This window comes from Phalangium opilio, unplaced genomic scaffold (assembly GCF_054372755.1).
Source record: "Phalangium opilio isolate 3A_F unplaced genomic scaffold, DU_Popi_V2 ptg000031l_1, whole genome shotgun sequence".
Lineage (NCBI taxonomy): Eukaryota > Metazoa > Arthropoda > Arachnida > Opiliones > Phalangiidae > Phalangium > Phalangium opilio.
Genome location: NW_028324158.1, coordinates 13,633,807 through 13,654,252, shown reverse-complemented (window position 1 = coordinate 13,654,252; position 20,446 = coordinate 13,633,807). Strand labels below are relative to the sequence as shown.

Below are 20,446 nucleotides of genomic sequence, written 5' to 3'. Positions count from 1 at the left end.
ATTTTTGAATGTTTCGATGATACAATAGAGCCGAGATGCACCAAAGTTTCTATACATAAAATTGGGAAATTTCCCGCCAAAGTTATATAGGTGGCAAGATTTTTTTATTATTGAAACTTCTTCCAACTTCTTTATTATTATTTCTCTCTCTTTTCTTATAACGTTAAAAAAACTGGATATTTTTGCATCATTATTTGAAAGTTAAATAGAATTTAAGGTGAATTGAATTTGTAATCAAATTTCAATTTTCTCTAAAGTAAAACTTGGGAAAAAAGATTGGTAGATTTGAGGAATTTTATTAAAACGTGTGAAATAAAATACCAAAAGCTGACTCTAAAAGATATTGCCTAATTCACCGGAAAGGTTTTATATAAAATAAGGAACTTGCAAGCGGCTGAATTTCTTACTGAAAAACAGCTTTTCTTACACTATGTTTGATACCCCCCAAGCTGCTAAAGAACTAGGCGAATATTTTAAAGAAGGAGAATGAAGATTTACTTTCTATTCTTATTAAATTCTTTCCTTATTCGTTTCGGGGTTTAATTTCCTTGTTTAGTATGAAGTTCAAAGTTGATCGACCCACTTGTAGACTAGTATTCCTTCAACAGGATTGGTTTATCTATTTCTCTTATAGTTGACTGTAAAACACTATAGATTTTGGTAGCTTAATCCTATCCCCTCTCCTGAAATAGAGTTCATTGCAATCTCCTGTCTCCAAAAATAGGCCTATAATATAATATATAATTTCTATAGTTTCTAGAACGAGAACTAACTCGGCAGAAAAGTAGTCCCTCCCCCCCCTTTTCTAGTTGAGAGAACACGGTCTATATTATTTGTAGGCCTTCCTTTTTCTCTTTCGTTGGGTCAGTAATTGCGTTAGCCAACTCAGCTAAAGTAAGATGGTTGGTTCTGTGGGAACAGAGATGTTGAGATCCGTACTCTCTCTCTCCCAGCCACCCATTTCGACTTAGTCTTGGACTAGGGAAAAGTGGCCAAGGCCTTTTACCAATAGAAGAATGCCTTCGGGGTAAAAAGGAATCCGAGCTGAGAAATTCTCAAGAGTTATGTCTAGTCTACTAGGTGGGATTGCTAGAGAGGGGCTTACAGGGTAGGTAAAATGACGCCTTTCTTTCCCGCCTTTTCATTCAAGCCTATTTTTAGATGCCCATAAACTATTTCATTAATTACTTGCTAAGAAACCAAGACACAGGCGAGAGACTAAGTGACGTCATGGGTTATTTCCCTCTCGCCGAGATGCAACGCTAGACGGAGCCCAAGTTGAATCACTACAATCTCGCGCTGCCTCAAGAAGGTGACCTCCCCAAGCCCCTGTGATGTTTGCTTCTCCACTGCAATTACTGGAATGGTCTATAGGGATGGCAGCATCTTGTATTTTGTAAGGAGCCTTCAAATTAACGGCTAAAGAAGCGAACAATCCCTTAGGAATATACCAAAAGGCATCGTTGATATTGTTTGGACCATGGAGCCACGATGAATAGAGTGGAAACGGCTTTAGGTTCAATACCAAACAACGGTTGCCTGTTTTTTCCAATTCACATTCGCTCCTTGGATCAAAGTGACCCAGTCTCTTTGAAAAGCTTATCGAGAATCACTGTCTAGTAACATGTTCTAAAAGTCGGTTTTTTTTGGTTTTTTCTTTTAAGTTTTACTGCAAATAACTTGGCTCTTCTTTTGGTTTTTGCGGTTTTTTATATAAATAATATATTTGTAAGCGTAAATGAAGCGATTCCCAATCGTTTAGGACTTATTTGTTAGGCATTTATAAAGAAAATCCCTAATCGTTCGGAACGGGAAAAAAATCCACCTATAATTTATTTTTGCATTTCATCTTCCCTTTATTATGTCTACAGTTACGTCGTCCGCTTACGGACTTTTTTATTCCGAATTGTGATTGGCTTTCGCCTACTCCTACGGTCGTGCCATCTATTGGTCGAGAGTTTAAATGATGCACTGCGCATCCTCCCGGATGATGAGTATAGTTTGTTTGCGTTATTTTCTGCTCATTTAATTAATTAATTAGTTAAATTTTGTTATTGCGAATTGAAATAATGAGGAGTCGAAGTAATTCAGGGGTTCGCCTCGATTATTACCAGAGAATTGTTTACAGAACGATTTTGGATCATCAGGTAAAAAAAAAATGCATCGACTTTGGCCAAGGCTTACGTGATTGTTTATATATTTTTCCAAGGACTTACAAGTTAAACTGTTAAGATTAATAATAGAATGGGAGTACATAGTTGGCATTTGAAAGGCGTAATTTAATTCCAGAACCCTGTAACTGGTTTACTACCCTCCACTATCAGCAAAAATGACCATGCTTGGGTTCGTGACAATGTATATTCCATTCTGGCTGTATGGGCCCTATCAATGGCTTATAAGAAGAACGCAGATTTGGATGAAGATAGAGCTAAAACCTACGAATTAGAACAGGTGAGAGTTTATTTGTTATATATAATTATCTTAAGAGTACGGTCAATTTGAAATATTGTCATCAGAGTTGTGTAAAAATGATGAGAGGCCTATTAATGGCAATGATGAGACAAAAAGAGAAAGTTGAAAAGTTTAAAGAGACACAGAGCACTTCTGACTGTCTTCACGCTAAGTACAGTTCAAATACCGGATGCACAGTGGTCGGAGACAAAGAGTGGGGTCATTTACAGTTGGATGCCACTTCCCTTTACCTGCTTATTTTAGCCCAAATGACAGCTTCTGGTAAATAAACATTCTATTCAACTTTTTGAATCTCCGGTAAGACTAAATCCTTAAATTTATGGTTATTTCAAAGGATTGCAAATTATTTTCAACTTGGATGAAGTTGCCTTTATTCAAAATTTAGTTTTCTATATTGAATCTGCCTATTGTATTCCTGTAAGTTTAATTAAAACATATTTTAAGTATTATAAAATAGACTTTAACTTTAATTCGTAATTTTAAATAGGATTATGGTATTTGGGAAAGAGGGGATAAAACAAATCATGGACTACCAGAATTAAATGCCAGCTCTATTGGAATGGTTAAGGTTAGTTAAAGGAAGAATCTATTAATGTGTTTTTACTTTTTAGTGAATAATTAATTAATTAATTAATTAATTAATTAATTAATTAATAGGCTGCTCTGGAAGCAATGAATGAATTAGATTTATTTGGTGGTAGAGGAGGCCCTTCATCCGTCATTCATGTACTAGGTGATGAAGCTCAAAAATGTCATGTAAGTTACTGAATTAATGTTTTAATTTAACTTTTTATTTAAGTTTAATCAATTTTTAATCTCTAGGCTGTGCTTCAATCTATGCTTCCACGTGAATCTAACTCAAAAGTACTTTAAATTACTAATTTAATTTTAAACACAAGTTTAAACCAAATATTTATGTTTCCAGGAAGTAGATGCCGCTCTTCTTTCCGTTATAGGTTTTCCAGCATTTGCTGTTGAAGATCCTGAATTAATAAAACTTACAAAAGAAACCATAGTTGAGAAACTTCAAGGCAGATACGGTTGCAAAAGATTTCTGAGGGATGGCTATAGGACTGCCAAAGAAGTAAAAATATTAATATTCCCCTTTAATTCATAATTAATTAATTACTAATTAAATTATATTAAATTTAATTTAGGATCCTAGTAGACTTTATTACGAACCATCTGAACTAAAAATCTTTGAAAATATAGAGTGTGAATGGCCTCTATTTTTCTGTTACCTTATTATTGATGCCTGTTTCCGTGGAGACCGTGAAGCTGTAAGTTATTTCATTATTTATTTTATAGCTTAACTTAATTAATTTTATTTGTAGGTTGAAGAATACGCTGATGCATTGGATAAAATATTAATTAGAACGGAAGATGGATTAAAATTAGTGCCGGAAACGTACACAGTTCCGGCAGATAAAGTTAATTTGGAGTATGAGAAACCTCACAGTCAGGAAAGAGTCTCTCTTGGCCAGAAACCCTTCATGTGGGCTCAATCTTTATATTTAGTGGGCCGGTTTCTGCAAGAAGTAAGTGAAATTATATTAATTATTAATTACTTTAAAATTAGTTTTAATGATTTTATCGTCAAATTAGGGTTTCCTAGCACCAGGAGAACTTGATCCTTTGAATAGAAGGTTGAGTTCTGAGAAGAAACCTGATGTTGTGGTTCAAGGTGACACTTTAATAATTAAAATTAGATTAATTAATTAAATTAATTTAGTAGTTTTTAATTAATATTTTGGTTTCTTTTTAGTTGTTATATTAGCTGAAGATGCGTATGTTCAAGAGAAATTAAGAAATCACGATTTTCCCGTTCAAACTCTTAATGAAGTTTTACCAATTGAGGTTCAACCCGCCCGAGTTTTGAGTCACATTTACGCTTATTTAGGTAAATATTAATCGGGAATATTTAATTAATAGACTTAAATATTATTTAATTAATAGACTTAAATATTATTTAATTAATAGACTTAAATATTATTTAATTAATAGACTTAAATATTATTTAATTAATAGACTTAAATATTAATTTATATTAATTAAAATAGGTCAAAATAAGAAACTAAGTCTATCTGGACGTCAATCTCATGATGTGGGACTTTTAAGTACCAGCAAACTTTACACTTTACAAGATAAAATATTTGTTTTTACACCTCAGGTATGAGAGCTTTTTATTATTATTATTAATTATTATTATTCCAATTAACTAATTAATTAATAGTTTATTTTGGTTTCAAGTAGTAAATAATTTTTATGATTTGATTTAGAAACCAAACTGAAAAAACTCGTTTTCTAGATTTTAATTTTAATCTTGTAGAAAACTAGAAACCCTGGTGTCAAATTTTATAATTTAATCGTAATTAGAATTAGATAACCCTCGTTATTTTAATTAATTCTTCATCCCACAAAAAAAAGTTAAAAAAAACCTTAAAAAAAGCAAACAAACTTTAAATGATATTGTGTTAGTTTTTGGATCAACGTCGATTCTACTTAGCATCTGATACTGAACTGATGATAGACATATTCAAGACTGAAATATCATTTTTAAAGACAAGTTGGCGCCTTTTGGGCAGACCTACCGTCGTTATGTCATTGAAAGATCAGATTTTAGGTTGGTTTTTCACCTTAAAAAAAAAGACACTATAAACTTATATAAACTCCTCGGTAAAATGGTGTGAATTGAATTTTGATGACAAAACATTTGAGTGTAATCCTTGGGTTTGAATTTTTGAAGTTAATCCCGTAGAAATAGCATGAGAATCCTTTAATAATGGTTTACTAACAACAATAATAATTGGTTTCTTATAAAACGTCCATTTCTTAATGATGGCATGAATGTTTAGTGATTATTATTTTTTTTTTTTTGAAGTTTTATTTTCCTTTTTCTTTTATTCCTTGTTTGGCGGCCATGTTGTTATTTTTCTATCGTAGACGCTTGCACGCGAAGATTTCTACGTAGTCAATGATATAGAATACATGGCGAGCATTATGAGGGACGCTGTGTCATTTTTAAAAGTACATTGGCGTGAGCTTGGTCGACCCACTATCACTATTGTTCTCTTGCGACATTATTTGGGTAGGTTATCCTCTAACATAACCAACCCCCTTAAAGGAAAAAATTTAGTTTAGGTAACATATTAATATTATACCTTAAAAGAAGGGCCGTTTTCTAAATATAAAAGGAATTAAATATTAAAAGAAATAAATGATCTCTTATTTATTACCAAATAATTAGCTTTTAATTACTCTTAAAAATAAAATCAAGGACTACTGCGCCGCCATTTTGGTTTAGTGGCGTCTGCTAGTCAGAACCCACCTTACCCCTCAGCAGACTTAGAAATAAGGATAATTTTTAAACTAGTCCTTGGGACCAGTGACCCCCCTAGTGTCCTAAATAATAAACTGGTCTCCAGAGTGGTCCCAGCCTTTGTTCTCCTATAGATTTGCAATTAATAAACTGGTCCCGAGGACCAGTAACCCCCACTTCTTGAATTAAAAAACTAGTCCAAGCAATTAATAAACTGGTTTTGGACCAGTGGACGTGTGCTATTTCTAAGTCTGCTGCCTCTCTCAGCCTGTAAGAATTCAACCAATCCCGTAGGGCTAAGGGGTTCTAGCTAGCAGACGCCACTAAACCAAAATGGCGGATGGCGCAGTAGTCCTTTATTTTATTTTTAGACTAATTAAATGCTAATTATTTATTTATTTCCTTTTATATTTAGAAAAAGGCCGATCTTTTAAAGTATAATCTTACATTACCTAAACTTTTCCTTTAAAAATAAAAATAAACACGCATTTAACCAAATTTTAACCTTTTTTGGCTTAATTAATTCACACTTTGAATGATGATTGATTGAGTGTTCAATTGATATCAATGCAGCTTTGTTGTTTTATTATTAATTAATGAAATATTGGTTGCAATCTTGAAAAGAACAATTTATATTTAATCAATTGGTTTTTGTGTAAAGAATGTTCTTTTTAAGGTTGCAACAAAGAAAACGCTAAATTTTTAAGCGGTTTTTACTAAATTTTCGGGGGGATTTTTGCTTTAGAAAATGATAAGCTACCCCTAGCTATGATTTCTACAATGAAGAAATTAAAAAGTGGTTATATCAATGGAACTAGGTATATTTTACGTCACAAATGAAAATCTTGCCATTGTGACGTAATTTAATATAATTTTCTAGAGTTACACTTGGTTCTTTAGACGATTTTCTCAGCACATCATGCATTACGAGTTTGAGTTTCCTCGGAAATCAAGAAATAGGCGATCCTGATAGTAATTATTTATAATTCTAAGATTACGAGCGGCTGTAACAGTTACTAATTACGCCAAATTAGAGCTGAATGAATCCGTTAAAGAATATTTGGAAAGAGAACTTCATTTTAAACCATCCAGACCATCTTTACTCGTTAATAGAACTTCAATTAGGCGAAAAGTTTCAACTCGTCATAGAAAATCCGGAATTACTGGCATTATTAGACGAACTCGATCCATTCAAGTTGATCAATATGATCCTGGTAAGATTTTAATTAATAATTCTTAATGATTTTTAGTTTAGAAATGTTTTTAGCTTCAAAGAAAGTAAAAAACAAGCTTTTGTTTGGGGAACCATATGTAGTTAAAGTTTTTGCGTTTTTTCATAGATCTCCGGCTTCTTGGGTCTTTTTAGTTTAGTTTAGTTTAATTTAATTCTGACCCTCTCTCTCTCTCTCTCTCTCTCTCTCTCTTCAAATAATGTTTTACGCAGCATCTGCTCAAGGAATTTGTCCAAAAAATGCTCATGGTGATCTCGCTGTAAAGAATGATAAAACTGGTAACTTAAAAACACATGAAAAAGCTTTGTTGTTAGTCGGTGGTGCACTTTCATATATGGCACGTTGTAGTAGTCTTAGATTATTAGGTGGTGCACTGAAGGTGGTTGGTCCGCTCATTAGTATCTCTCTGTAATTGTAATTAATTAGTTTCTTTTAATTAATTTAACCATTAATTTGACGCTTTTACATAAGTTTAAGGTGTTTTAAACATTCAGGAGGTGACAATAACTTGTTAATTAACACTTGAGGCGGCTTTAATTATATTTAATTAGCCTTATTCCTGATCAGCGCCATCTACCCATAGCGGTGACTTTGAGAACTACTGTAAGCGGCAAGCCAATCAGATGTCGCTAAAATCTGGTGACGTCATTTTTGGTAAGACCCGAGAGTGCCAGTCAGTGACGTCACCAGATTTTAGCGACATCTGATTGGCTTGCCGCTTACAGTAGTTCTCAAAGTCGCCGCTATGGGTAGGTGGCGCTGATAAGGAATAAGGCTAATTGTTAGTTTAATTAGTTTATAATCGATAACTCGCTATAGATATCGTCAATTTGAGGGCCAATTACGAACGACAATTAAGCCCGACGAGTCCATCAACTTCGGAGGCGGGTGACCGTAGTCCGTCACCAGCAGCTGATGCGGATGATGATGAAAATTGGATTACAGCCGGACGCAGAATGAGAACAATGTCAGATCGATCATTTGAACACGTGACGGAAGAGGATTTGATGACAATGCTCAGAGAAACGGATTCTTTAGAAGAACAAGGAGATATATTGCATTATTTGGTTATCAACAAGTAAGTTTAATCGCGATTAATCTTAGGTTTAAGGATTAATTTAAATGTTTCAAAGGGGTTTGAAAGCTGAAACACGATTAACTGGTCAAGAAAGAACGGTCGCGATTAAAGATCTTTTGAAGGATTTGTATGAAAAGGTATTGAAAAGTATTTTTAAAATGGGTTTGGTTTGTAACGGAAGACGTTTTCTGTACGTAGGCTTGTCAAGAGAAAAAATGGGGTCTTGTTAGACATATTGCCGGAATTTTAGGAAAGAAAGTTGAAGATTTGCCTAAAGTAATTAGTATTACTAAATAGATTAGTTAGGTTTGAATTAATTAATTAATTTTTAATTTATTTACACTTACAGGCTATAACTGATTTGCTTGTTAGACAAAAGCAAGTGACTATCGGAATGCCTCCTAACTTTGAGTATACAATTACAAGGCCATTACCGGCTAAAGAATTGAGAGAAATAATTGAAAAAGCTCATGGGGGTGACCAGAGTACCGCGATGCTCACTCAAGTTAGTGTTTGTTATATTTATTTATTTATTTTGGGTTGGGAAGTTGTATTAATTATTTTAATTAATTAATTACTTTTTAATTTAGGAACTTCTAGTCTATCTCTCAATGTTTATCAGAACTGAGCCTCAAATGTTTCAGGAAATGTTGCGTCTAAGAGTTGGTTTAATCATCCAAGTTATGGCGTCCGAATTAGCGAGATCTTTAAAATGTTCCGGAGATGATGCGTCCGATCATTTATTAAACCTTAGCCCCTTTGAAATGAAAATGTTGTTACATCATATATTCAGTGGGAAGGAATTTGTCGTTAAAAGTGGTAAGATAACATCATTTTTCATTATTTTTAATTAATTGTAATTAATGTTTGTAATGAGGGATAAACTAATTGAGGTGGTGGTGGTGGTTGGGAGGCGAATTTTTCTGGGCATGAACCAATTGAATTAATCTTTCTTTTTGGGAGCTAATGATGGGAGCTTTCTCGGGTGTAAAACTACTATACTTTCTTAAAAACACTAATATTAATCTTCTGTGCTTTTTATTGATTGTCTGAACCAGTACTTGTCAGTCGTTTAGGTGAGTGTTGTCCTCTTAAAAAACAAACATAATGGCTCTCACTTGAGCATGAATAAAATTAAACTAAGTGTTAGAAAAACGTGTTTTTGTGAACGTAAAAATTAAAATTGTTTATGTTTACTTGTAAAAGTATGGCCAGGAATATTGTATATCGTCTTAATTGCATTTTTAGCTGCTTGGAAAATCGGTATTTAAAATTTTTAAATTTTATTCATCGCAGTGCAGTTTAACTTAAATTTAATTATTGTTTATTTAAGTTTAAAATTAATTTTGCGTTTACAATTTTACATAGCCAGAAGTGGGGTTGTATCGTTAGCTAATATGGCTTCATCTAAGGTATAGTTTAAAATAGGGTATTGATTTTTAATTATTAGGATAGTTATTAATGGGGGTGGGCCTTTTTTATTGATAGAAGAGTATGGTGGATAGTTTTGTCTCAAAAGATAGCACCATTGAAGATGGTGTTACAGAAACAGATCGTCAAGGACAGTGGTTGAGACGTAGACGTTTAGATGGTGCTTTAAATAGAGTTCCTAAGGGTTTTTATTCCAGAGTTTGGTCCGTTTTGGAGAAAGTACGTTTTAATTGGATCATAATTAATTAACAAAAGTGTTTGATTAACTTTAAATTTAATTATTGGCTGCAGTGTCAAGGTATTTCCATTGAAGGAAAGATACTGTCTCAACAGTTAACGAGAGAGATGACACCGGGGGAATTAAAGTTTGCTTTACAAGTTGAGCAAGTTTTGAATAGCATCCCCCAACCTGAATATAGGCAGCTAATGGTGGAAGCCTTAATGGTTCTAACCCTAATTGTTGAGCATGACGCTGTGCCATACTTAGGTGGTTTAATCAGCATTGAATATTTGGTGCATAAAGCTAATAAGGTGTTCTTGGAAGACCAGGTTTGTTTAATTAATTAATTAATTAATTTCATTTAAATCTTAATAATTACAATTTTTATTCAAGAAAAACATTAATGGAGACGCGACTTTGTGTTGTACCGGGCCAATATCGGAACAAGTTGCTCCGTGTAATGGTGCTGCCGGGATTTGTATGCATTTTTATGATAGTGCACCGAGTGGTTGCTTTGGTACCATGACATACATGATTAGGGCAGTTACAACTACTCTAGATTGCTTTGGTCAAAAAGATTTAGATTGTCGCGTAAGTTAGGATAATAAATATATATATATAATTTAGTTAAAAGAAAGAAAGGTTTTATTTTTCAAATCTTTTTGAGAGTTAAGGAGAGTTTTATCGATCGAGAAGAACCTCAATTAAATATATATGGTTAGTTTATTTTATTTTTGAAATTAAAATTAAATAATCAAACAATGAACTAGATTAGCTAGTCTAGTCATCAAATAATAGTTAGTTTGACTTAAAATAAATTAGTTTAGGTTAGAAATCAAACTAAGCAATATTTTAAGTATTAATCTTCAATTTAAGCAAATCTACTTAGATAAACAAATATCATTTATCCGTGGTCACTAGTCTAGGCCTAGATCAATTGGCCATATGTCTAATCAGCGCCACTAGCGGATGGTCTGAAAACTACTCCCATAGAGTCTAGGTATATTTAAGCGGGTTTGCAGAATCATAGCCAGGTGGCTCGAACGCCGCGCCATCTGACGGAAATTCTGCAAACCCGCTTAAATATACCTAGACTCTATGGGAGTAGTTTTCAGACCATCCGCTAGTGGCGCTGATTAGACATATGGCCAATTAAGCAATGTAAAAAACAATAAAATACTGTTATAAATCCATTTAATTGAAAACTACTTTTAATTATTAATTTTACAAATAATTTACAATGAACCAACAATAGTTCTATTTCTTAAATTAGCAATGAACTCTTCTAGTTTTTCATTTCCCGTTGGTTCTAATGGATAATAGCTTTCAGGTGGAGATCCTTCTTCCAAACAAACAAAGAAGTGGCAGAATTTATAACGGACTTCTCCAAATCTCATCCTAGCATGTTTTCTAACTCCTTTCACAACTACTCCTCTTCCAACAAGAGCATGAGCTGGAAATTAAGTTGAAAGTTAAGTATTTTGTCTCAGAATGTTCAATGGGATACTTACAAACCCATAAATTAGTCTTATACTGAACATTATGTTCTTTGACGGCTAATTCCTGGGCTTCTAATAAGACCTTTAATTGATTTTAGTTTAGAATTATGAACATATGAATAGAAATTCTATGTTTTTAATACTTCTTTTATGATTTGGGCTCCCTTATTTGTCATAAATGATGTTTGTTTAATGGCTTCATCAACAGAAAGCCCGCGAATCTTAATTATAAATAGCCTTTATTAGATTATAAACGTTTTGTTGAATTTCTATGACATACATTGCTCGCAACTAATAGCAGTTTATCAGGGGAATATTTTATCTGTGTTCTTTGGTGACAGACCCACTAAAATTAGGCAATAAATTACTATTTAATTTAGGATTAATCTAAATAAACTTACAGCTGGTCTCCTTTCTTCACCGGGTTCTTGAGGTGGGTACACAATCTCATTTTTCTTGATCCACTTCTGTTTATGCGTTTCTAAGTAACCTTTTGGCTCCTGTGGCATGTGTACCATGCGAGTTAGAATGCATATTGGTGAGAAACTTGTCTTAGAAAGAAGCACTGCAATTAATAATAATTAATAATTAGTAATTTATTAATATAGAAATCCTAAGCCTTGGTTGAAAATTTCTAAAACCGATAATAAATACGCTATAGGCCTTAAACATTCATAGTTTTAGATCAAATTTAGGTTATTTATGGCCCAAGTAATGTTAATTATTTTTATATTATTTAAGATTAGACAATTAAGTTCAAATATTATCCTTACGTGATCGTAATGCAGAGGACATGTTTGTTTTTTTAGATTATAAGCAGACAACATCCGGGATGATTAAAAATGGCGCCACTTTTGCGCCCTCTGAATGGACAAAAATGGACACGTGACCTTAAAATGACGTTTAACCTTGGGGGGAAGGCACCGCTTTCCGAATGCGCAATTCAAAATTACAGAGTGACCACGAGGTTTGCTTCACGTTGCAACTGTCATTGTTAATGAATAGTTTGAGAAGACAATATTTTTCTTAAAAACTGATCTGATTGTCATCTATTTTCTTTCTTATTATAAAGCTTAGTAAGAAACCAATATGTTTATGGAAGGTAAACATATCGGGCCTGCACCTAATTGGTATTGTAACCAAATTAGTGATGTTAGCCAAGATGGGATTTTGGCTTATGGTGCTCAGGCTTCTTTAGTTTTGATTGATATTAAAGCCGAGCCTCCAATTTACAAGTTAATTCAACCAATTCACGATGCTCGTATAGTCGCGATAGTTTTTTGTCGCGAACCAGGGTTCACAAATATATTAGCTACAGGAAGTCAAGATAAAACCATCAAAGTTTGGGACATAAAAAATGTTCCTAACGAACTGACACTTTTGTATGAATTAGAATGGAGATCGGTAAGATTTTCTTAACAGATTTAGGAGTGTTTTAGAACAGAATGATTAATTATTATTTCAGAAAATACTTTCATTTGATTGGCAAATGAAAAATTGCAAGGATACCATGTTTGTTATTGATGAAGCTGGACTTTTGTTCATTTGGAAGTTGAATACAAACAAAACTACAATTGTAAAGATGAAAACTCGACTTCATCCTCTGATAGTTTCTGCCTGTCCTTATAATCCCAATAAAGTGGTCCTTGGGTACAAAGGGGGGACTATTGCGTTTGTAAATGCATTTAGACCAGCTGAAAGGCATATTCTCCTGAAAGGGCATGATGATGATATTTCATCAATATGTTGGCCACCTTACATTCCATCCGCTGATGAAAGCAAACAGGACTGGTCCAACACTTTGGACTTGGCTTCGACTAGCAGAGACAGAACCTTAAAAGTTTGGAACCTTAAACGCCAAAAATGCCTTAAAACAACCAAACCTCCCCCTGTTGGAAAACTTCATGGAAAACAAGAGGTTTCTTCTGACAAGAGAGCGACATTTTTCGCTGCCAATTGGAACCCATCATCTTTAAATCAAATCATTTGTTCCTCCCCTCAGTAAAGAATCCAAAACTAAAACTAAATCCTGATTATAAACACCAAACCCTAATTTAAACATAATCTTATTTTAGCGGAGAACTTTTTCTCGCCGTGATTAAAATGGATAATGCTTCACATTGGGGTGTTCACTGGGAAAAATTTGAAGGGAGAACAAACGGGGAACATAACCGTTGCGTTTTTAATATCTCAACTTTTGGGTCAAATACTGCCTGCACTGTTTCTTTAGATCGACAAATCATACTTTGGGATTTGAAAAAAATAAAATCTACCAATACCTTACCTACAATTGGGGGGTTTGCCTATTGTCTATCATTTTCCCCCGTGGATTCGAGTAGATTAGCTTTAGGAGGCGGGGATATGTTAATTAGAACGTGGAATACGTCCTCGGTAACGGGTTACGCGTCAAACGCGTTTTGGCAAGGAATTAGAGGCAAAGTTACGCAGCTAACTTGGCATCCTGAGAAAGAAAATCTCTTGGGATATGGAACTGAAGATGGGAGAGTCGGGGTTTTTGATGTATTATCTAATAATAAGTACGTTTAATAGCTAGCCAATTAATAATTTGATCATCCTAATTAAATGTCATCAATGTTTTTAGAGCTATTGTTTCAAGTACACATCATCAAAGCCAAGTTTATTCCTTATGTTGGGGTCCATTTTCATCTCAAACTGGTACAATTAGAAATCAAAGCTTGATTTATTGTACTTAATTCCCCTAAAATTAAACGCAATTTAAATATTATTAGTTGAAGCATCAAATGAAAATATAAAATCTTGGTTTCTATATTCGTGTGGAGATGGAAAGATTCTTATTCATAATATGAAAAAGGCCGAATCAGATCCTGTTGATATTGATAAAATTATAGATTCGGATGAAGACAGTGATAACGTGAAAAAACATTTCAGAACTGAAATAGCCTGGAAACCTGATTGGACACTCGTTGCAATTGGAAATAAAGACGGGTAAGATCTTCAAGCATCCACGGAAACAATTAGCCTTATTCCTGATCAGCGCCACCTACCCATAGCGGCGACTTTGAGAACTACTGTAATCGGCAAGCCAACCAGATGTCGCTAAAATCTGGTGACGTCATTTTTGGTAAGACCCCGAGAGTGCCCGTCAGTGACGTCACCAGATTTTAGCGACATTTGATTGGCTTTCCGATTACAGTAGTTCTCAAAGTCACCGCTATAGGTAGGTGGCGCTGATCAGGAATAAGGCTAATTACATGATAAAGTTTAAAAATATCATGTTTTTATGTTCAGAACTGTCAATGTCTACTCTGAACAATTCAAACTACTCGCCACTTTATCGGGTCAAACTAAACTAATCACGAATCTAAAGTGGCATCCACTTTACACGACACTTAGTCCCGAAACTAGTGACAAACATACTTGGCTCGCTTGTTCCTCTTACGAAAATGTTATCCAAATTTATGAATTGGATAACGTTTATCAAAAAACTAAGGGGGAACTTGCTGAAGATAACACGCCAGCTGTGATAACTACTTCTTACAAACAACTTGCCGGACATCGAAACAAGGTTTTGTATCTGTCTTGGAGTCCTCATTCTGAAGGAAAATTGGCTTCAGGGTCTTTTGACGGATCATTTCAAGTTAGTCCGGGACAAGACAAACTGAAGTGACATTGAAGGATGTTGTTTAAACGGTGTTTGAATTCGTTTAGATTTGGGATGTAATTAACGGAATGCCTCTTGTTAATTATTCTGGGCATTTTGGTATGGTTTTTTGCGTGGAATGGAGTCCTTTAGATCCTGACATTGTTTTTAGTGGGTCAGAAGATTGCTCCATTCATCAAATTCACGTTTCTAAACTTGTTGATAAACTACCTCCTCCGTCCAAAAGTATTTATTAACTAATTAAGATTTATTCCAGTACCGAATTTAATTAACGGCGCGTGTTCAGAATCGATAATAGTTAAGGCTGAAACTGCCTTAACAACAAAAGCCAAAGGTGATGGACAAAGTGTCACTGACGAGTTAGACTCCGAGTTTGATCAATTAATGGCGCAATTAGAGAGAAAACGCAGTGAAATTACTGAAGATATAAGCCCAAATGTAAACATAGCTGTTTACTTTAGATTACCTCGAACTAATTTACGATTTAATTAATTAAATTAGGTCGAAACTACCTCAATTACAAAGATAGAAAAAGTTGAAAAACTTAAAAAGAAAGCCCCAATCAAAACTTATTTCCCATTATCGAATAAGCTTGAAAATCAAACTAAAAGCGTTGTTTTAAGTGATATTCAAACAATGAGCACCAATTTATCCGAAACTAATGTTGAAAAATTATCATATTCGGAAAATTCTTTTTATTTGGCGCCATTTCAAGACTATCCCCAAGTGGTGGATTTAGTTAAAGCCGAAAGTAAGTATATCCCGAGTCAAGGCTTAGCGTAGGCCTTGGCGAAGTGTTAACCAAGGGTTAACGTAGGCCTTGGCGAAGTGTTAACCAAGGGTTAGCGTAGGCCTTGGCGAAGTGTTAACCAAGGGTTAACGTAGGCCTTTGCAAAAAAAAAAAATCATTTGATTTTAAAATAATGAATGAACAGGGTCTAATCACGAAGAGAACGGAAATGTTGAATGTTCTTATCACATGGGTGTTTGGACTGGGGATATAAAAGCGACTGTTACGAATGCAATTCAAAAGAAATGTCTGGATGATTATTTAGTTTCAATCGCGATGTTAGAGTCCAGATCACTTTGGATTGAAGCTTGCGAAAAATACGCGGAGCAATTAAACGAAGAGGGAAGTTACTTTAACGTCAACAAAGCAGTTAGCTACCTCTTAGCTAGTCATAAGGTTCTTGAAGCTATTGAACTTCTCAAATATCGCGGGTGGTTCAAGTACGAGAGTATTAAGAGAAATTTCCGTTAGTTTATGGTTAAATTTAACTCGAGAAATAACAAATTTTCTTCAGGGAAGCCCTAACTATTGCCAAACTCAGATTACCTCCGTCCAGTCCCGTCTTCAAGGAATTGTACACGTTATTTGCGCATAGATGCGAACAGGATACTAGATTTGAATTGGCAGCTAAATGGTTAGCGAGATAACATAGTTTTTGCAAGAAAGTCTAGCTCAATCAACTTTTTTTTTTCGTTTAGCTATTTGACTTTGAATGATTTTGAATCGGCCGCGAGAATTTTATCGAATAGAATGGATCCAGTTTCGCTTAAAGTTGCTTGCCATATCGCGGCGACTCATAATTTAAAGGAGGCGGCTGAAGGTTACGCTTCGAAATGTACTCAAAGATCGTTGTTGAAAAACAATTACGAGATTGTAGAACAACTCGTCAAGGAACAAGTCGACTTAAACGTCATTGAAAATGTCCAAGCCATTCTACTTCTCTCTTGTTTACATAAACTGTTGATCAAGGGCACTGAAGAAAGGGGTAAAGCCGGAGTTACGAGTAAGTAATTGCGCCGCGTGTACTTGTAAGTGCGTGAGTGTGTGAAGATGTTTGTAACATTGCAATGTTGCGTTTGTGGTAGATCCATTACGACAGATATTAATTGAATTGGATAGCGATGATGAAATTGAGATTTGGAGAAGTTTATTATTTGAAGTTGATTTTTATTCTTTCGTTGATTTGGAATGGCAATTGATTATTCCCGAGTTTGATAAATCAAGGAATGAACTTCTGCAATGTATTAAGAAACTCTTTAGTCAAAATAAAAATGCGTTGAACAGGACCGAAGTAATTATACGCGATGTCTACTAGGACTAAAACGGACCAAATTTAAATTCAATTCGTAATTAATTATTTTTATTTAGGTCTTCAACAAGTTTGCGGTTGATTTGACAATGTCAGAACTTAGTAGCGACGATAACGAGTGTTTTAGTCATATTTGTAATGTTTTGTTCGATGCCTACAATCTGCAGCCACAGTTTAATCTCTTAAGAGAAATATGGTTTCTCTTGGTTCCAAAAGGTTACAATACATCTTCCTTCTCTTTCGAGTTTTGTTAGTTACTAATGGTTTTAAGTAATTTTTTTTCAGTCCTGGGTTGTTTTGATACGAAGGACATGTCTTTGATTAAAGGCGTCTATAGTTTGTCTTCCATTTCGGATATGTGCTATACGGAATGTTCTCCGAGAGCTTCGTGTTGCGCCTTTTTCTTTTCATCTTTCCTTGATCAGTTGTATGGACAAGCTACTAATTTGAATTGGACCATGTTGAACCATATTCACGAAGAGGAGGAAGAACTAAATGTCGATGTTCTGGGTTGTTTGATCAATTTGGAAAGTGAAGCGGATGTGACGCCTTCCTTGATCCCGCTTGTAGGACATGGCACTAAGGATGAGATTAATGGAACTTTGGGAGATACTACAACAGTTGATGTTCCCGAAGGGTTGACAACTGATAGTAAGGAAACTCTTGGGTCAACAGCTGCAGCTTCTGAAAATGAGGAAGTGTCCAGGTTGATAGCTGAGATTGTTACCGATATTGAACTTCAAGAAACCCAAACTCCCGTTTTGGAGAAAGAAGTTGTGGTTGATGAGAACTCTTCATTGTTTGTTGAGGGAAACGCCAGTTTGGAGGTAGAAGGTGTTGAACAACAAGAAACTGTAACTCAAGAAGAGTTCAAAGTGTCAGAAGAAACCTCATGTCCTAAAGATGTTGAAGGAATCTCTTTGTCTCTTAAGGGTAATAAAGAAATCCCTTCGTCACCACAAGAAATGTTATTGTCAACAAAAGATGGTACAGAAATGCCATTATCACCTGAGGAAATCTCATTGTCCCCAAAAAGTAATGAAGAAGTACAAACATCACTGAAAGGTGAAGATGAAATACCATCTTCAGCACAAAGTAATGAAGAAAACCAGTTGTCACCGCAATGTAATGAAGAAAACCAGTTGTCACCGCAATGTAATGAAGAAAACCCATTGCCACCAAAGGATAATGAAAAATTACCTTCTTCAACTGAAGAAATCTCGCCATCAACAAATGCTAATGAACAAATCCCATTGTCACCAAAGAGTAATGAAGAAACTCCATCACCTCAGAAGGAGGTTAAAAAATCACCCTCATTGCTTATGGATGTCCCGAAAACACCATTATCTCCCAAAACAATCCTATCACCTAGTCGAGAAGTTGCTACGCCTCCCAAACCTACTACTTTGGCCAAACGAAATCCAACTAAGGTTATGAGTGAAAGCAAATGTGACGAAGTTATGAAGAGACTAAGAGATTTCTTCTTAATTATCGTCAAAGGACTATCCAACCCGACTTTTAAACAAAAACAAAAACTCGTGAAAGAGTTGCATCTAGTTGATACAGCCCTGTCATCCGCTACTGCTAAGCAAATTTCATCTCTGGAGAGCCCTATTATCGAGTTGCAAATGGCTCGACAGAATATCTTGCACAGTCTTGAAAAAAATCATCAAAATACCCAGGTTAGTGTGAATAGTTTTTTACCATCAGGTATTTAGATTGATTGTTACTTAAGAAGTTAATCTCTTTCATTAAGGATTTGCTTTATCCTGATTTCGGACGTTCCTTAGAAGTTATTGAAAAGGTGTTCAAAGAGTTAAAGACAAAAGTTATTTGTGCCAAAGCTAAGGAAGCAGTTTGCCAACTTGAAATTGATATTCGCGATCTGTTGACCTTTTAAAGTCAACATTTTCCACTAATGTTACATATTCTTTTTTGTTCTTTCCCAAAGTGACAAAGTTTAAAGTCACAAAAAAGTTTTTCTTTTATTGTTTTTTCCCCTAAGTGACAAAGTTAAAGTCACAAAAATGTACTTTTTTTTTGTTTTTCCCCAAAGTGACAAAGTTAAAGTCACAAGTATTTTTTTTTTTTGTTTTTTCCCCAAAGTGACAAAGTTAAAGTCACAAAAATGTGTTTTTTTTTGAACTTTTTTCCCCAAAGTGACAAAGTTAAAGTCACAAAATGTCTTCTTTTTTGTTTTTCCCTCAAAGTGACGAAGTTAAAAAGTCACAAAAATATTTTCTTTTTTGTTCTTTCCCAAAGTGACAAAGTTAAAGTCACAAGTATTTTTTTTTTTTTTTGTTTTTTCCCCAAAGTGACAAAGTTAAAGTCACGAAAATGTTTTTTTTTTATTTTTTTCCCCAAAGTGGCAAAGTTAAAGTCACAAAAATGTTTTCTAAATATTTTTCCAAGTGAGAAAAACCACTAACAAAGTTAACAGTATTATTAAAAATAAAAACACATTTCATTCATTAAAAAAAATAATCATTTATTGAAAACAGTTTTATATTACAGGAAATTTAATTTTAAAGCCATTCTTTTTGGTTTGAGGTATTTTCAGATTTATTGTTTGATGAATCAAAACTGAGATTGTCGTATCTTTTGTCCAGTTTAGCATTACTGAAGTCAAAACCAGGGTTCTTAATAGGAATTAAATGGAAGATTTTTAGGAGTTTTGTTTGAGTATAGGCTTAATAACTAAAGATGAAAATAAAATTTGAATGCTTACTTGTAACTGGAAACGTTCTAAATCTAGTTTTTTCCGAATTTCTATTTCTTCAAATGGATTTGGAGAATATTGGCCCTTCAGTAATGATTCCCATATGACCTCCTTTTCAGGTGGGTCAACTTTAGTCAGTAGTATGTAAATAGTTTTTCGTTCTTCTGCAATTTTTTTAAATAATATTATTTATATAATATATTTATGCTTAGTTAAATTAAATTATTATACCGATAACCCAAGTACATTCATCAGCAATGACACATCTACAGAGTTCACCCTAATAATGTTAAGATTACTTAGCTACTATAACTAAAGTGAACACAGCTAAATTTAATATTATTTTTGAACAAACTTTAAAGATTGTTTCTCCTTTAATTGTACATTCGATGAAACTGGGTTTAATTAGTATTTTAACCTCATTTTTCGTCACAGGATCTGATAGGTCCACTTGAATTGAAACTTCACTACAGTAGTACCAATTGATGTGTAAGCCTAACTCCACGCAGATTTATTTTAACTTAGGTTATGAAATTAATTAACTCACCTTACTGTTTGCCACCATTTTCCCCACGGTGTTTTACAAGGAACGATTCCACTTTTCTCGTCAAAATGCGATAAAGCCATTCTAGAGAGTGACAACGTGACCTAATTCAATATGACAGTACAAGGCTTAATAAGAAAAAGGTTGCAAATCGGTGGAGCAGACGACACACTTGGGAAAATGTTGAGTT

At 34.2% G+C, this 20,446-nt stretch overlaps 4 protein-coding genes across 8 annotated transcripts; 2 read left to right on the top strand and 2 right to left on the bottom strand.

Moving 5' to 3' along the window:
- The first annotated feature begins 1,952 nt into the window (after positions 1-1,952).
- On the top strand, positions 1,953-10,945 carry LOC149690790 (putative phosphorylase b kinase regulatory subunit alpha). Of its 3 annotated transcripts, none has more exons than XM_089870604.1 (26): positions 1,953-2,147; positions 2,290-2,451; positions 2,517-2,733; positions 2,807-2,889; positions 2,960-3,040; positions 3,130-3,228; positions 3,295-3,336; positions 3,398-3,556; positions 3,630-3,752; positions 3,807-4,010; positions 4,078-4,156; positions 4,238-4,372; positions 4,533-4,642; positions 5,416-5,560; positions 6,537-6,609; positions 6,672-6,763; positions 6,826-7,005; positions 7,843-8,101; positions 8,157-8,238; positions 8,300-8,377; positions 8,451-8,606; positions 8,692-8,920; positions 9,470-9,513; positions 9,590-9,751; positions 9,824-10,081; positions 10,146-10,945. In XM_089870604.1, exons 1-26 carry the CDS (start codon positions 2,070-2,072, stop codon positions 10,350-10,352), a joined length of 3,537 nt encoding a protein of 1,178 aa, XP_089726730.1. In that variant the 5' UTR covers positions 1,953-2,069; the 3' UTR covers positions 10,353-10,945. The 3 variants fall into 3 exon arrangements, with proteins under 3 accessions (XP_089726730.1, XP_089726729.1, XP_089726731.1); XM_089870603.1 differs by lacking the exon at positions 5,416-5,560 and adding an exon at positions 4,951-5,095; XM_089870605.1 differs by lacking the exons at positions 5,416-5,560; positions 9,470-9,513; positions 9,590-9,751; positions 9,824-10,081; positions 10,146-10,945 and adding exons at positions 4,951-5,095; positions 9,160-9,400.
- Positions 10,942-12,174, bottom strand: mRpL22 (mitochondrial ribosomal protein L22). Its single transcript, XM_089870770.1, has 6 exons — positions 12,025-12,174; positions 11,653-11,816; positions 11,532-11,597; positions 11,395-11,472; positions 11,264-11,333; positions 10,942-11,205 (listed from the first exon to the last, which is right to left on the bottom strand). The coding sequence occupies exons 1-6, from the start codon at positions 12,044-12,046 to the stop codon at positions 10,988-10,990; spliced, it is 618 nt and encodes a 205-aa protein (XP_089726896.1). The 5' UTR covers positions 12,047-12,174; the 3' UTR covers positions 10,942-10,987.
- Positions 12,175-12,199: 25 nt separating this feature from the next.
- Positions 12,200-19,477, top strand: LOC149690788 (gem-associated protein 5-like). Of its 2 annotated transcripts, XR_016383797.1 has the most exons (17): positions 12,200-12,655; positions 12,717-13,252; positions 13,327-13,788; positions 13,854-13,927; positions 14,002-14,218; positions 14,522-14,870; positions 14,942-15,119; positions 15,181-15,332; positions 15,396-15,645; positions 15,830-16,124; positions 16,199-16,318; positions 16,383-16,687; positions 16,770-16,975; positions 17,053-17,209; positions 17,279-18,675; positions 18,750-18,958; positions 19,374-19,477. XR_016383797.1 is itself a non-coding variant. In XM_089870569.1 (16 exons), the coding sequence occupies exons 1-16, from the start codon at positions 12,341-12,343 to the stop codon at positions 18,891-18,893; spliced, it is 5,157 nt and encodes a 1,718-aa protein (XP_089726695.1). In that variant the 5' UTR covers positions 12,200-12,340; the 3' UTR covers positions 18,894-19,477. The 2 variants fall into 2 exon arrangements, 1 of the variants encoding a protein (XP_089726695.1); XM_089870569.1 differs by having other exon boundaries at positions 18,750-19,477.
- On the bottom strand, positions 19,456-20,419 carry LOC149690787 (nudC domain-containing protein 2-like). Of its 2 annotated transcripts, none has more exons than XM_089870781.1 (5): positions 20,260-20,419; positions 20,068-20,179; positions 19,944-19,992; positions 19,722-19,876; positions 19,456-19,612 (listed from the first exon to the last, which is right to left on the bottom strand). In XM_089870781.1, the coding sequence occupies exons 1-5, from the start codon at positions 20,337-20,339 to the stop codon at positions 19,610-19,612; spliced, it is 399 nt and encodes a 132-aa protein (XP_089726907.1). In that variant the 5' UTR covers positions 20,340-20,419; the 3' UTR covers positions 19,456-19,609. The 2 variants fall into 2 exon arrangements, with proteins under 2 accessions (XP_089726907.1, XP_089726906.1); XM_089870780.1 differs by having other exon boundaries at positions 19,456-19,632; positions 20,260-20,418.
- Between the last annotated feature and the right edge of the window lie 27 nt (positions 20,420-20,446).